This window comes from Arvicola amphibius, chromosome 3 (genome assembly GCF_903992535.2).
Source record: "Arvicola amphibius chromosome 3, mArvAmp1.2, whole genome shotgun sequence".
Lineage (NCBI taxonomy): Eukaryota > Metazoa > Chordata > Mammalia > Rodentia > Cricetidae > Arvicola > Arvicola amphibius.
Window position 1 is genome coordinate 174833049 of NC_052049.1, and position 12561 is coordinate 174845609.

Consider the following 12561-nt stretch of genomic DNA (forward strand, 5'->3'; position numbering starts at 1 on the left):
CCACTAAGTGAGAAAGGCTAGGGCCTGAGGCAGACTCAGAGTCCAGGAAGGTCGTTTTGACCATGGGTGGATTCTAACGACCAATAACTTCTCAGTAGCTGTAGCCTAGCCTCTTCTACTCAGTGTAGCTATGGGGAACACAGGACCTGAGGGTCCTAAGTGAGCAGCCTAGGGCTGGCAGCTCCCTCCAGGAGCCAGGTGCCTTGAAGGGTTTGGCCCTTCGGCCACACAGTCCTGCCCACGCGATGTCTCCCCACAAGGAGACTGTCCCAGCCATCACACCACTGGGCCACGGATTCCTCTGCAGTTGTGCAGAACTCGAGGTGAACTGTGGGACATGATCTCAAGGTCATCCTAACCTTGACACTCGAGATGCCTTATGTTACCTAAGCCAAAGCTGAGGCTTAGCTAGAGTTGAGACACAGGTCACTTTAGGTTTAGAAAGCATATGAGGCTCCCTGTGGGCTCTCGTCCCCGGGAGAGTCGAGGCCTCCAAAGGAGGGCAGGGCAGGAAGAGCATCAGAGCCACACAGCAGATTTCATCAGATTTTTTATTTCTACATCCAAACTCCCTGGGTCCTCACAACAGCCCTGAGAGGTAGGTGGGGCAGGAAAGTTTCAGAGCTCCCCATTCACAAATGAGGACGCCGAGGCACAGAGAGGTGAGACGGCTCGCCTCGGGTAGAGGGCACAAAGCCAGCAGTCCTCTGGCCCTCCGGCAGTCCCCATATTCTCTCCTCTGTTTCTTCTGTGATCTCCAGCCTCAGAATACTCCTAGGGTCCACAGGGACCGCAGGGAAGGCTGGACACTCAGACTTTTCCAGAATGGCCACTGGAGAAGGCCTGGTCAATTCTCGGGGCCTATCCTGTGAGACCAAGGCTCTTCTCTTCCACTTCAGAGCTGACAGAGGGCCTGTAAGTGCTGGAGCTAGCTATGGTTGTGAGTGGATGGTGTTAAAAAGAGGTGTAAGCATGTGTGTCCTGTGCTAAAGACAAAGGCTCCTCCAACCCCAGTACCTAAGGCAGTAACTCAGTTGCCCTCCTTTGTGCCTCCCTCATCCTACAGAGCCAAGGGGAGCTCCCTCAGCGCTGTAAAGAAGCCCAATCTGCTTCTATACTGAGCTTCTCTGGTAGACAGGTCTCCCCAGGCCTTCAGACCCCATCACGCAGACACAGTGCCTCCACAGCTTGACTGGGGCCCTGGGCCACACCTCCAATAACGAACAGCCGGGGCCCAGCCTGTAGGCTGGAACAGGAGCATCGGGCTGTAGGCATGGCAGGCAGTGCCTCCCAGCGTCGCCGTGCCAGACTGAAGCTCTCCACAGAGGCCAGAGGGCATGGCTGGTTCCCTGTAGGAAGGACATAGATGGTGATAAGGGGCTCAAGACCCTTTTGCTCCCTTTCCCAGACAATGGCCTAAGTACTACCCCAGCACCCACTATCAGTGCTTGCTCTTCATTGCCCAGAGTTCACCTTTGTTCATTCATTCATTCATGCTTTGGTCATCTATTCATCTGCTCTGCTTCCCTTACAGCCCCCAGTCAGGCACTGGGGGACGCTCTGAGAGCTGGGACAACCACAAGCCCCCTGATTTACAGATGGGCAGAGCGCCGACAAAGCTCTGACCCCAGAGTCTAGAGAAGGTGGTCCTTCTAGAGATACTCTTTTCTGCTTCATACCTCCTTTCCCTCAGCTCCGCAGACTTACCGAGGCCCCCAATAGCCACAATGTTGCCCCCTAGGGAGCCGACCACAAAGTCAGCCCTCTTATCCCTCATTCGCAGGCTACGAGGCAGCTTAGTCCAGGACCCTGAAGGAGAGAAGACATAAGATGCACACACATAGACATACACAGCCACGAGGAAGAGAAGATCTAAGATGTATGTGCACATATACAGACGTAAAGCACGCGTGCACAGACATACACAGCCGCATGAGAGAGAAGACGTAAGACGTATGCACACAGACGACATATACAGACATGAGGCACACACATACAGACATACGCAGCACGAGGGAGAGAAAACATAAGGTGTACGCACACAGGCACAGAGATGCACACAGACGTAAGGGCATGTGCGTGCACACACACACACACACACACACACACACACACACAATGCCCTTGTATCCCACAGGGAGCAGGACAGACTAGAAGAGGTATTGCTCACCATGCTCCAAGTCAAACATCTCCACAGTGTTGACAAAGTGTGGGCGGGAGTAGAAATTGTGGGGCCCAGGCTGCTGCAGGCCACCCAGGCTAAAGACACTGCCTTCAGCCATAGCACAGCCAGCAAAGGCTCGGCGGCTGGGTAGGCTTGGGTGTCGGGTCCACGTACGGGTCTCCAGATCAAAAGCTTCAAAAGCAGTCACTGGGAGCTTGCCCTGGCGGCCTCCTGTCAAAGGAATTAAAGCACCAGGGATAGAGCCCTGAGGGCTTGGTGGCATCTTACCAGGTAGCTGAACTGTCCATCCCAGGCTACTCCACCCAGCTGTGTACACACTGGACTATGGGTCATTCATGAGACCACGTAAACCCTCAGGCACAGAATTTAATTTTCCAACCACAGATGGGCCACCAAAGAGGCCTCAGAATAGGATTGTTGGATTACCACCAACAAAACTTCTCAAATACTGACATCTCAGGCTAAAACTGATCCCTAATCCAGACAACCTACAGGGATGGAGACATCTGGACTCTTTTTTCCCCTTCCCCACATCCTTCAGCCCTTACCCAGGACATAGATCTTGTTCCCGTGCAGGAAGGTGGAGGCCCCATAGCAGGGTGTGGGCATGGAGGGTAGCGACAGCCAGCAGTCCCGGCGGGGCTCATATACCCGTACCTGAGCCTGGGGGGCCGTGTCAGGACCCATTCCCCCCAGGGCATACACCATACCATCTGCACAGAGAAGAGGAGTAGTTCAGACCTCACAACCATGTCTGGCTGGTGAACCCCACCCTGAGAGCTCCCTTGGTCAGGCCCAGGGAGGGGATGGAGACCCATGTATTTGTCAAAAACTTTGTTGCCCATCTGAAGTGGGAACTAGGAGACTGAGATTCCAGCTTTGGCCTAGGCTCCTCCAAGTGAAGAGCAGGAGGCAGCCGATCTAATTATAATCCAGCACTGTCTCCCTGGAGACGCTATGGCAACCAAATCTGGCATCTAAGCAGGCTAGCCTGGACTGGTGGTCAGACCAGGAGGCCACAAGGTGTGTGTGTGTGTGAGTGTGTGTGTGTTTGGGGGGGGACTCCCCTAACGGGGGACGGGAGGGATAGATTAAGACAGTGGTAGAGGGGATAAAGAGACTTGCTCTGCATGGAGCTCAGTCTGGGAAGGGAACTCAGGGGATCAGCTAGGGGAAGGCCTGGAGCCTGTAGGACAGAGCCGTGAGTCCCTGGCAGCCTGTCAGCACCTCTGCACCACACTGTTTGACTGGAGTAGGTCCTTGCCTTCTGTTAGGTGCTCAGAGTCAGCTAAGGGCACATCGACAGGCCTTTGGGTGATATGTTAGGCAGCTGGGGGCTTCCATGGCAACCACCTCCAGGTCAGCTTGGCTTTTGTCCACATCAGGATCCCTAGTGTGTGTGTGGTGGGGGGAGGTCTAAGCACTTAAGCACTTGCTGGGCTCAGAGCCAAGGCCTTTCTCCCCTCCCCCACTTCAGACTATTTATAACTATGAGAGTCATTAGGCCACACCCCCCACTGTCTCTTAGTAACAAAGAATGGAACAGGGTAGTGGCTGGGGTCTTCCATCTTTCTGGGGGCCTTCTGGGCTCTGACCCCCATCTCACAGCCCAGAAAAGGCAATATAGCAGCAAGTTGCAGAAAGCCTAGATAAGAGAGGATTCAGGAGGCAAAGGCATGTCCAAGACAGTACCTATCCAGTCTCTGAGATAATGGACCCGGTCAGGAGAAGAGAAAATGAAGGCTGTAGGGGCACCTGAGGGACGTTCCTTGATGAGCCACTCACCTCTCTCCACAGTCGCAACCCCCATGGCTGCTTGAGGGAGGGTGGCCCGACGCTCCCAGCGGCCTTCATCAGCCAAGAAGGCCTCCACAGCAGCTACTGGGCTCTGGACTTCATCCACGCCACCCACCACTAGCACCTGCTTCCCCAGAACCACAGCAGCTGCACCAGCCCGGGCAGTGGGCAGGGGTGCTAACGCTAGCCATGTGTGTGAGGCCATGTCCAGTGTCTCAGCAGTGTCCAGAGGTAACCCGGCCCGGCCACAGCCCCCCAACACCAGCAGGTGCCCATCCTGGTGTGCCACTGTGCCATATACCCGGCAAGTGGGCATGGGGGGAAACACCTGCCACGCAAAGGCCCGGCCACCTCCTGAAGCCATGTTGCTCACGGCCAGTGGCAGGCCATGTTATTTGCTCAGGCTGTGGGCCTCCCTGAGGGGGACACAATAGGGCCTCATCTTGAATCTGCCAGGGCTGTAAGGCTGTGTCTGACCAGTCCAAAGGACCTTGCCTTCACCTGGAGGAGAGATGGAAAACAAAGGATCAGGGCCACTGTCAAGAAACAGATGAACGACACACAGCTAGAGGCAGGCCAGGCCCGAAGTCACTGATGGTGAAGGCTCTGCTCCCTTTGACTAGCACTCCACTGGTGAAGATCCTTCTGTAGTGAAAAGAGAATCGACTCCAGATTCTCAGACAGCTTTCTCACTTCCCATAGGGGCCTGGGGGGGCTCTCCCCCACCCCGAACACCGAAAACTAGCAACTAGCAACTTCATCGCTTCGAGTGGAACAGGAGGTAAAGTGACTAGAACCCAACTCTTTATCCCAGAGCCCTTCCTTCCCAGTAAGACTTATCCTGGTTTTCCAAGAGAGGAGTCCTGAGTCCTCTGCACACTGGCATCTAGTGTGGCCTGGACAGCCATCAGGGTCCCTCCCCACAGTCCTTGACAGGGAGCAGCCCAGTCTACAAAGTGCAACCTTTTTATCAGCAGTCAGTCAGTCTTGGTGTGAGGGATTCAAAGGGGACAGACCTCAGAATTACACACTCCTTTCCAAGTCCATCCTCAGGGGTGTGGCAATGCCAGCAGATTCCCTGCTGGGGAGGGATGAAGGGACTGGTGTGGGGGAATCTCATGAGTATAGGATTTGAAGGTTCCTGAGTCCAGGGCTTTTCATGGAGGAATAAACAGCTGGATTCCTGAGTCCCCTAATATCACATTCTTTAGCCCTCTCTCTCTCTCTCTCTCTCTCTCTCTCTCTCTCTCTCTCTCTCTCTCTCTCTCTCTCTCTCTCTCTCTCTCTCTCTCTCTCTCTCTGTGTGTGTGTGTGTGTGTGTGTGTGTGTGTGTTGGGGGTCTCCACTCTCAGTCCCAGGATTTGGTAGGACAGCCTCCTGGCCCCAAACTTCCAGCTCAGAGGAGAGTGGGGGGCGGGTCTGTCTAGTGGGCTTAATTAAGGCTCTAAGCTTCATGCCCCAAACTTCCCTTGAGCGAGCCTCCCGCGGGACTCACCCGCTGGATCTCTGATGTCGCCAGGGCACTGGTCCGCTGTTCCGCCTCCGCTGACGCTGGTTCTGGCTAGGGCTGAAGCTGGGCTCTGGTGGGGCTCCGGCACCGCTCAGGCGTGGGGCGGGGCTGGTCCAGGTCCGCCCCTCGCTCCCCCTCCCCAGATTCGGGGAAACCTCCTCCCGCCTTAACTCTGCACATGCCACGGCAGGAGTAGGGTGCACGGACCCACGGTCACCCAAAATGAACAGACAGGCATATGAACATCCAGCCGGACAGAATTTAGGATTCCACCTGGGGCGATGATAGAAACGAGGCAGCGGCGAGCAACACAACACCGGTATGGTGGGCTCCGAGGCGGGTGTCGTTCTGAGTCGGATCCACTGTGGGTGCATTCAGCAGGAGCTAGCAGTGGAACCTGAGGCCTTTTAGGGGTCGGAGCCCGCCCATCACAACTGAGCCTTGAGGTGTCCAACCACCAGCTTTGCAGCGGCGCCCCCTGGAGGACACTAGGGCTGTAGCCTGGGCCTTGGGTTGGGGAACCCAGCTGCCCTGTCCTAACCAGGACACAACCTTGACACAAAGCCAGCCACAGAATAGATCCTATAGTGTTCACTGAGACCACTAGCAGGTGCGGCGGAGGAGCCGGCTGTGCTAGCCTTAGGACCTATCCCGTCCTTCTTTACAGAGAGCTGGGTTATTCTTGGTTAGATACGAGCAGATGAGCTAAAACAGCCAGAGCCCAGGTGTCTCCGCCTAATCTTATACATCCTGAGACTGGAGCTACTCCGGCTGAGTGACTGTCCATCTTTAGGGTACAGGGCTTGCCTCTAGCCAACTCTGTGGTCACGTTGATAGCAGATTGATGTGACAAAGACCCACCTCCCTCCCATTCAAGCCTTGGCCCTGCCTATCGTATGAGCTCCATGCAGTTGTCGGCTCAACGGCTTTGTTCCCCTTTCGGTACAGTGTTTAATTTTCCCAAAGCAGATCCCAAGCCGGTGACCCGATTGCCTGTAGTTAGTGTGGGAGGTGGAGCCTCTGCTGGAAGCACACGCAGAGGAGTAGCAGGAAAACCAAGGAGAGCAGCCAATGAAGGAGGTGTCATCAAACTAGCTACACTCTGGGTGACTGGAACCAAACCCTCCTGGGGATTCTTGGAGCTGATGAGGAGCGTGGCTCTCACACTGGTACTGCTCCCAAGGAGAAGGGAAACTGCCAAACTCAGCTTCACACCCAATCAATCATAGGTTGAGAGCTGTTTGGAGGCATTAATGCCTTTGCCTGCCCAGAATGTGGATGAACCCTTCCTTGTGACATAAGGGGGCCTATAGCTCTTTCTAAAGCTAGTGGTTCAAGGTGGAGGGCATGCCCAGGAATGATGGTACAAAGACTGGTTACAAACTGCACAGCCTCTAAAAGGCCTCTGCTCGCCTATGCCCCTTCTCCAGCTCCCCAGATTGCTCTGTCTTGGGGCACCGGTATCTACCCTCACGGGGCTACACTACAGCCTCACACTCACCATGTCCCCTCCCTTTTCTTTCCAGCTGCTGGCCAATTACAAGCTAGCTGTTTTTCAGTGTCTCCCAGCACTAAGTCAAGGTCATCTCATCCTGCTCCCTCCAAATTTTGAAGCCATCTGTCCCCACAGATTCTGCCACCTCAGTCTATTGTTACTTCATCCTCCAAATTGTTTCTTTTTTCCAAAATTGGTTTGGAGACTGGAGAGATGACGTAGTGGGCCTCTTCCAGAGGACCTGGGTTCAATTCCCAGCACCCATACAACAGCTCATAACTGTCTGTAACTCCAGTTCCAAAAGATCTGACACACTCATATGACACCCATGCAGGCAAAACACCAATGCACATAAAATAAAAATAAAATTTAAAAATTAGTGTTTTGCTACTTTGAGACAGAGTCTTTTTTTTTTTTTTTTTTTTTGGTTTTTCAAGACAGGGTTTCCCTGTAGTTTCTAGAGCCTGTCCTGGAGCTAGCTCTTGTAGACCAGGCTGGCCTCGAACTCAGAGATCCGCCTGCCTCTGCCTCCCGAGTGCTGGGATTAAAGGTTTACGCCACCACCGCCCGGCCAAGACAGAGTCTTCTATAGCTCAGACGGTCTTAAACTTGGTACATAGCCAAGGATGACTTTGAATTTCTGAGTCTCTCATCTCCTCCTCCCAAATGCTGGGATTACAGGCATATCACCTTGTCCAGTTTGTACAGTGAAGAGGAGCAAACCCAGAGCTTCCTGCATGCTAAGCAAGCACTCCACCAACTGACCTGTGCCTCCCGCCCCCAAAATTGCATTTGAAAGTCACCATGTGTATTAGTCAAGATTTTCTAGGGGAACAAAACCAATAGAATGAATACATGCTAAAAGGGGACTTAGGTGGTGGTGCACGCCTTCAATCCCAGCACTCAGGAGGCAGAGGCAGGTGGATCTCTGTGAGGTTGAGGCCATTCTGGTTTAGAGAGCAAGTCCCAGGACAGCCAGGGCAACACAGAGAAAGCCTGTCTCAATAACAAACAAAAACAAGAGATTTAGACAACAGAATGGTGGTTCAGAGGTTAAAAGCACTGGTTGCTCTTACGGAGTGTAATAAAATGGCATTATTCCCCTAGGACAGCAGCCGGAGATAGGGGGTAAGGGAGTGGGGGGGTGGGGAGGAAGCCATAAGGGGCAGCGGGGCCCAGGCAGGGAGAGACAAGCACGCCATGCAGAGTGAGGTTGGATATTTATTTAATGGGTTGTGGAAGGGAAGGGGGAATGAAAGAGGGAGAGGAGATGAGAAGAAAAGAGAGAACTCAAAGCTGGAAGAGGAAGGAAGATCCCTTTGCCTGGGTGGGGGTGGAGGTGGGAGGTGGTGGTGTGCAGGGCTTGTCTCTTAAAGGGACAGGACAGACCATTACACAGCACCCACATAGTGGCTCTCAGCCATCTGTAATGATCTGACACCTCTCCTGACCTCTGCAGGTACCAGGCATGTACACGGCACACATGTATACATACAGGCAAAATACACATACACATAAATCTTTAAAAAGAAAAGGGATTTACTAGACTGGCTTGAATCATACATCTGGGCAGTGCAACAGCAGGCTAAGGACTCCCTAGGGACTCGGTCCTGGAGTCTGGGCGCCTCAGCAGTCCCAGTCCAGCACTGAAGGCCTGGAAAGCTTCTGGGGAAACCACTAGCCTTCAGTCCACATTAGAATCCTAAAGAAGCTGGGTTCTGGCACCAGCGAAGGAATGAAATGGCAGAGGTGGCATTAGTAGCCGCTGAAGCAGCAGCATCAGTGTAGGGGAGCCTGCTAGCAAGACTCATGAAGATCAAGTAAAAAACCAAGTCCTTTCTGTCAGACCTCCCTCATCAGCTGCTATTAGACTGTGCTGTTCACAGTTAGAATGTGTTGTCTCACAAGAGTGCCAAGTGTCTCTTAGTTTATTCCACTTACGGTCAAAGGCCAGCACGGTGGTGCACACTTTTAATTCCAGCACTCGGGATGCAGAGACAGTCTCTGTGAGTTTGAAGACATTCTGGTCTAAAGTGAATTCCAAGTCAGCTTCGGCAAATAGTGAGGACTTGTCTCAAAACAAAAACAAAAACAGGGCTGGGAAGATGGCTCAGTGGTTAGGGTGGCTCCCATTCTGGCAAAGGACCTGAATTTGGTTCCCAGTACCCGAGATGGGCTGCTCACAACCACCGTAACTCGAGGTCCAGGGAATCCAGTGCCCTGTTTCAATGGGCACTGAATGTTATGCACATATGTACATACATACATATAACTAAAATTTAAAAACAAGGGCTAGAGAGATGGCTCAGAGGTTAAGAGCATGGCCTGCTCTTCCAAAGGTCCTGAGTTCAATTCCCAGCAACCACATGATGGCTCACAACCATCTGTAATGGGGTCTGGTGCCCTCTTCTGGCCTGCAGGCTCACACACAGACAGAATATTGTATACATAATAAATATTTTTAAAAAAATTTAAACAACAAAAAAATCCAGATTCAGTCAAGTTGACAGTCAAGATTAACCATCATGCCACACCACCATGAGACTGTTGGTGAGATTTTGCAGGCTCTTCAAAGTTTAACCCTTTGTGACTTTGGCTCCTTGAGGGCAGGTTATCTTGCCTCTTAGAATCTTTTGCAGGACCTTCTCGCTCGTCTCAGGGAGTAGCTCAATGTAGCCCTATAATTTAGGGAGACTCTGTCCCAAAGGTGGGCCTGGGACTCCAGAGCTGGCTCAGTTGGTAATGCGATTGCTGTACGAGCATGAGGAGCTAAGTTTGATCCCTAGAACCTACATTTTAAAAAATCCCTGTGTGGAGCAATAGGTGAATGGTAAAAACCAATTCCTGAAAGTTGTTCTTTGACTGCTACACCTGTGCCATGAAAAGTATGCCAAGAATGAAAACACACAAAATAATGCTTAGAAATGAAAAGCTGCCAAGCCTTTTATGTGGTGGCGCACGCCTTTAATCCCAGCACTTGGGAGGCAGAGGCAGGCGGATCTCTGTGAGTTCGAGGCCAACCTGGTCTAAGGAGTTTGTTTCAGGATAGCCAGAGACCATGTCTCAAAAAAATCAAAACAACGAAAACAAGAAGGAAGGAAAGAAAAGCCAGGCATAACGGCGCACACTTATTTGTAATCCCGGTGCTGAGGAAGTGGAGACAACAGCTTGGGGCTTGTTGGCCAGTTAGACTAGCCAAGTGAGTGAGATCTTTTCTTTCTTTTTTGGGGGGAGGGGGTTGAGACAGGAGTTCTCTGTAGCTTTAGAGCCTGTCCAGGAACTCGCTTTGTAGACCAGAAGTGCTGGGATTAAAGGAATGGGCCATCACCACCTGACTTTGTCTTGTTTTTCTGAGACAGGGTTCCTCTGTGCAGCCCTGACTCTCCTGGAATCCAGTACTTTGAGCTCAAGGCTACCCTGATCTATGTAAGTGAGTTCTAGACCAGTCAGAACTACATAGTGAGACTCTCTTCCAAAACAACAGCAAAGATAATGGCTCCTGAGTAACAGACACACACACAAGAAGAGAGATATAAGTGCAGTACTTACTTGCCTAGCATGCATGGGACCTAGGTTCACACAGCTTACACCCATGCCCCCAAACAGATTTGGCTCTGGTTTTCCAAAGTAGCAAATTTAGAACCTATTGGGAAAATCTCCTCCAAGCTGCATCCTTTTTCTCTGGATTACCAGTTGTGTCTGCTCTGGTAGATATGGGTTAACCTCACACCATGTAAGATGTCAAACAAGACCAACTGAGGGATCATTGAAACACACGTGTCTCTCCCCACCTCATCCTTATCAGCAGCTATCAAAGACCAAGGTCAAAGGTCAAATGATAACTGTGCCCTGATGACTGTCCCCTGAGAGTTCCACGTCAGGCTTAATACCAGGTACCCTTTGATATCTGGGTACCCCTAATATTCACCATTCCTTCAGTAACCTTTGATAGAAGGTGCAGAGATAGAATGGACCTCGCCTTCTTGTCCTCCATTTTGCTCTGACCTCTGGACAATGCCAGAGAGGAATCTCCTCCTAGGACACACCCGGGCCACTGTCAGCCCTGGAGGCACCAAGCTCTGCCTTCAGGAAAGACTCTTCTGTTTTCAGAGTCATAGTTTATCTGGAAGACAGTTGTGCTCAAAACTGAAGTTAGCTCGGGAGGCAGAGGCAGGCGGATCTCTGTGAGTTCGAGGCCAGCCTGGTCTACAAGAGCTAGTTCCAGGACAGGCTCCAAAGCCACAGAGAAACCTTGTCTCGGAAAACAAAACAAAACAAAACAAAACAAAAAAAAAAACTGAAGTTAGATTGGTCCCAGGAGTGAACAGACAATACAGACCCCCAACTATGAATAAGGACAGAGGTAGAACTTGTTATGGTTTTGGTCCCTGTCCCTTTAAGAGACAAGCCACGCCCACTCCCTTCCCCATCCGCTGAGGCAGGCTGATCTTCAGCTTCCAGCCTGAGCTCTCTTTTCCATCTTCTGCCTCTCTCCCCACTTCTCCGCTTCCCCCCACCCAACCCCCGTCTCTCTCTCCTCTTCTCCTCTCTGTGTCTCTCTGTCTCTCTCTCTCTCTTCCACCCCTTCTCCCTTCCCCCTTCATAACCCCCTGAATAAATATTCTCACTCTGCACGTCGTGTCTATCCATGTCTCTGTCTCCTGCCCGCCCACCATGTGTCTCCCTGCCTGGGACCAGCCACTGCTCGGGGACTGGCAGCCGTCTCTGCCTGGGACTGGCTGCTCCCAGGGCCCGCTGTCTGCTGCCACGTGGCCTGTTACCACCATTTGGGACCTACAGCATTTCTGCTGCCTACTGCCACCGGGGATATTGCAACATTTTTTTAAAAAATTATAAAAGATCTCACCCAAAGTTGGGACCTGGAGGTGCTGTTGGAACCTCCTGATGTAGGCCCATAAGATCCTTTCTTTTTCTCTACCAAGACAAACGTTTAGAAGCACCTATCCCACATTATCTGGCAGTTTTGTGGTTTCTGTCGGATGCCTTGGCTACCCTTGAAGACACTCAGGACTCCCATGGGTGTCAAGGCCCTGAGAAGTGGGACCTTGGGCATTGCTGAGTGGAATGGATATTTACATTTAGGGATGCCTGAATCGTTCTAATTAGGCTGGGGAATAGAAACCAGCTAAAGGATCTCAGGGTCCTTTGAAGCAGGGAGAAGTCTAGTACCCAGCCCTACAGAAGGCATTCCAGCCACTCCTATCCATTACAAATTCTAAAGCTGTGCTGATAGTTGTGTTTTAACAAATAAGCTTGCCTGAATATCAGAGTGCAGAGCCAAGCCACTAGAGTCCAGGCAGTGGTAGCATGCACCTTTAATTCCAGGATTTGGGTGACAGAGGCATATGAACCTCTGTTAGTTCCAGGTCAAACTGGGCTACATGAAATTGATCCAATATAAAAGAGAAATAGAGTTCACACAAAGGTCATCCTAGCACTTGGGTCACAGTGTTTTTAGTCCCAGCACTAGGGAAGGTGAAGACGGGAGTGATATGGCTGGGTGGAGAGAGGAATATAAGGTGGGAGGAGACAGGAATTCATTGCAGTCTGAGG

The 12561-nt window shown here is 51.8% G+C and overlaps 1 protein-coding gene across 1 annotated transcript; it reads right to left on the reverse strand.

Annotated features, from left to right (window-relative positions):
- Positions 1-657: 657 nt before the first annotated feature.
- Positions 658-5937, reverse strand: Klhdc8b (kelch domain containing 8B). Its single transcript, XM_038323496.1, has 6 exons — positions 5478-5937; positions 3971-4483; positions 2734-2898; positions 2171-2395; positions 1708-1809; positions 658-1349 (listed from the first exon to the last, which is right to left on the reverse strand). Exons 2-6 carry the CDS (start codon positions 4344-4346, stop codon positions 1153-1155), a joined length of 1065 nt encoding a protein of 354 aa, XP_038179424.1. The 5' UTR covers positions 4347-4483; positions 5478-5937; the 3' UTR covers positions 658-1152.
- Positions 5938-12561: the final 6624 nt, after the last annotated feature.

Coding starts and splice junctions, on each gene's coding strand:
- Klhdc8b (XM_038323496.1), bottom strand. CDS start 4,346: ATGGCTTCAGGAGGTGGCCGGGCCTTTGCGTGGCAGGTGTTTCCCCCC. Junction 2,899..3,970: donor GGTTGCGACTGTGGAGAGAG/GTGAGTGGCTCA, acceptor TTCTCTGTGCAG/ATGGTATGGTGTATGCCCTG. Junction 2,396..2,733: donor GAACAAGATCTATGTCCTGG/GTAAGGGCTGAA, acceptor TTCCTTTGACAG/GAGGCCGCCAGGGCAAGCTC.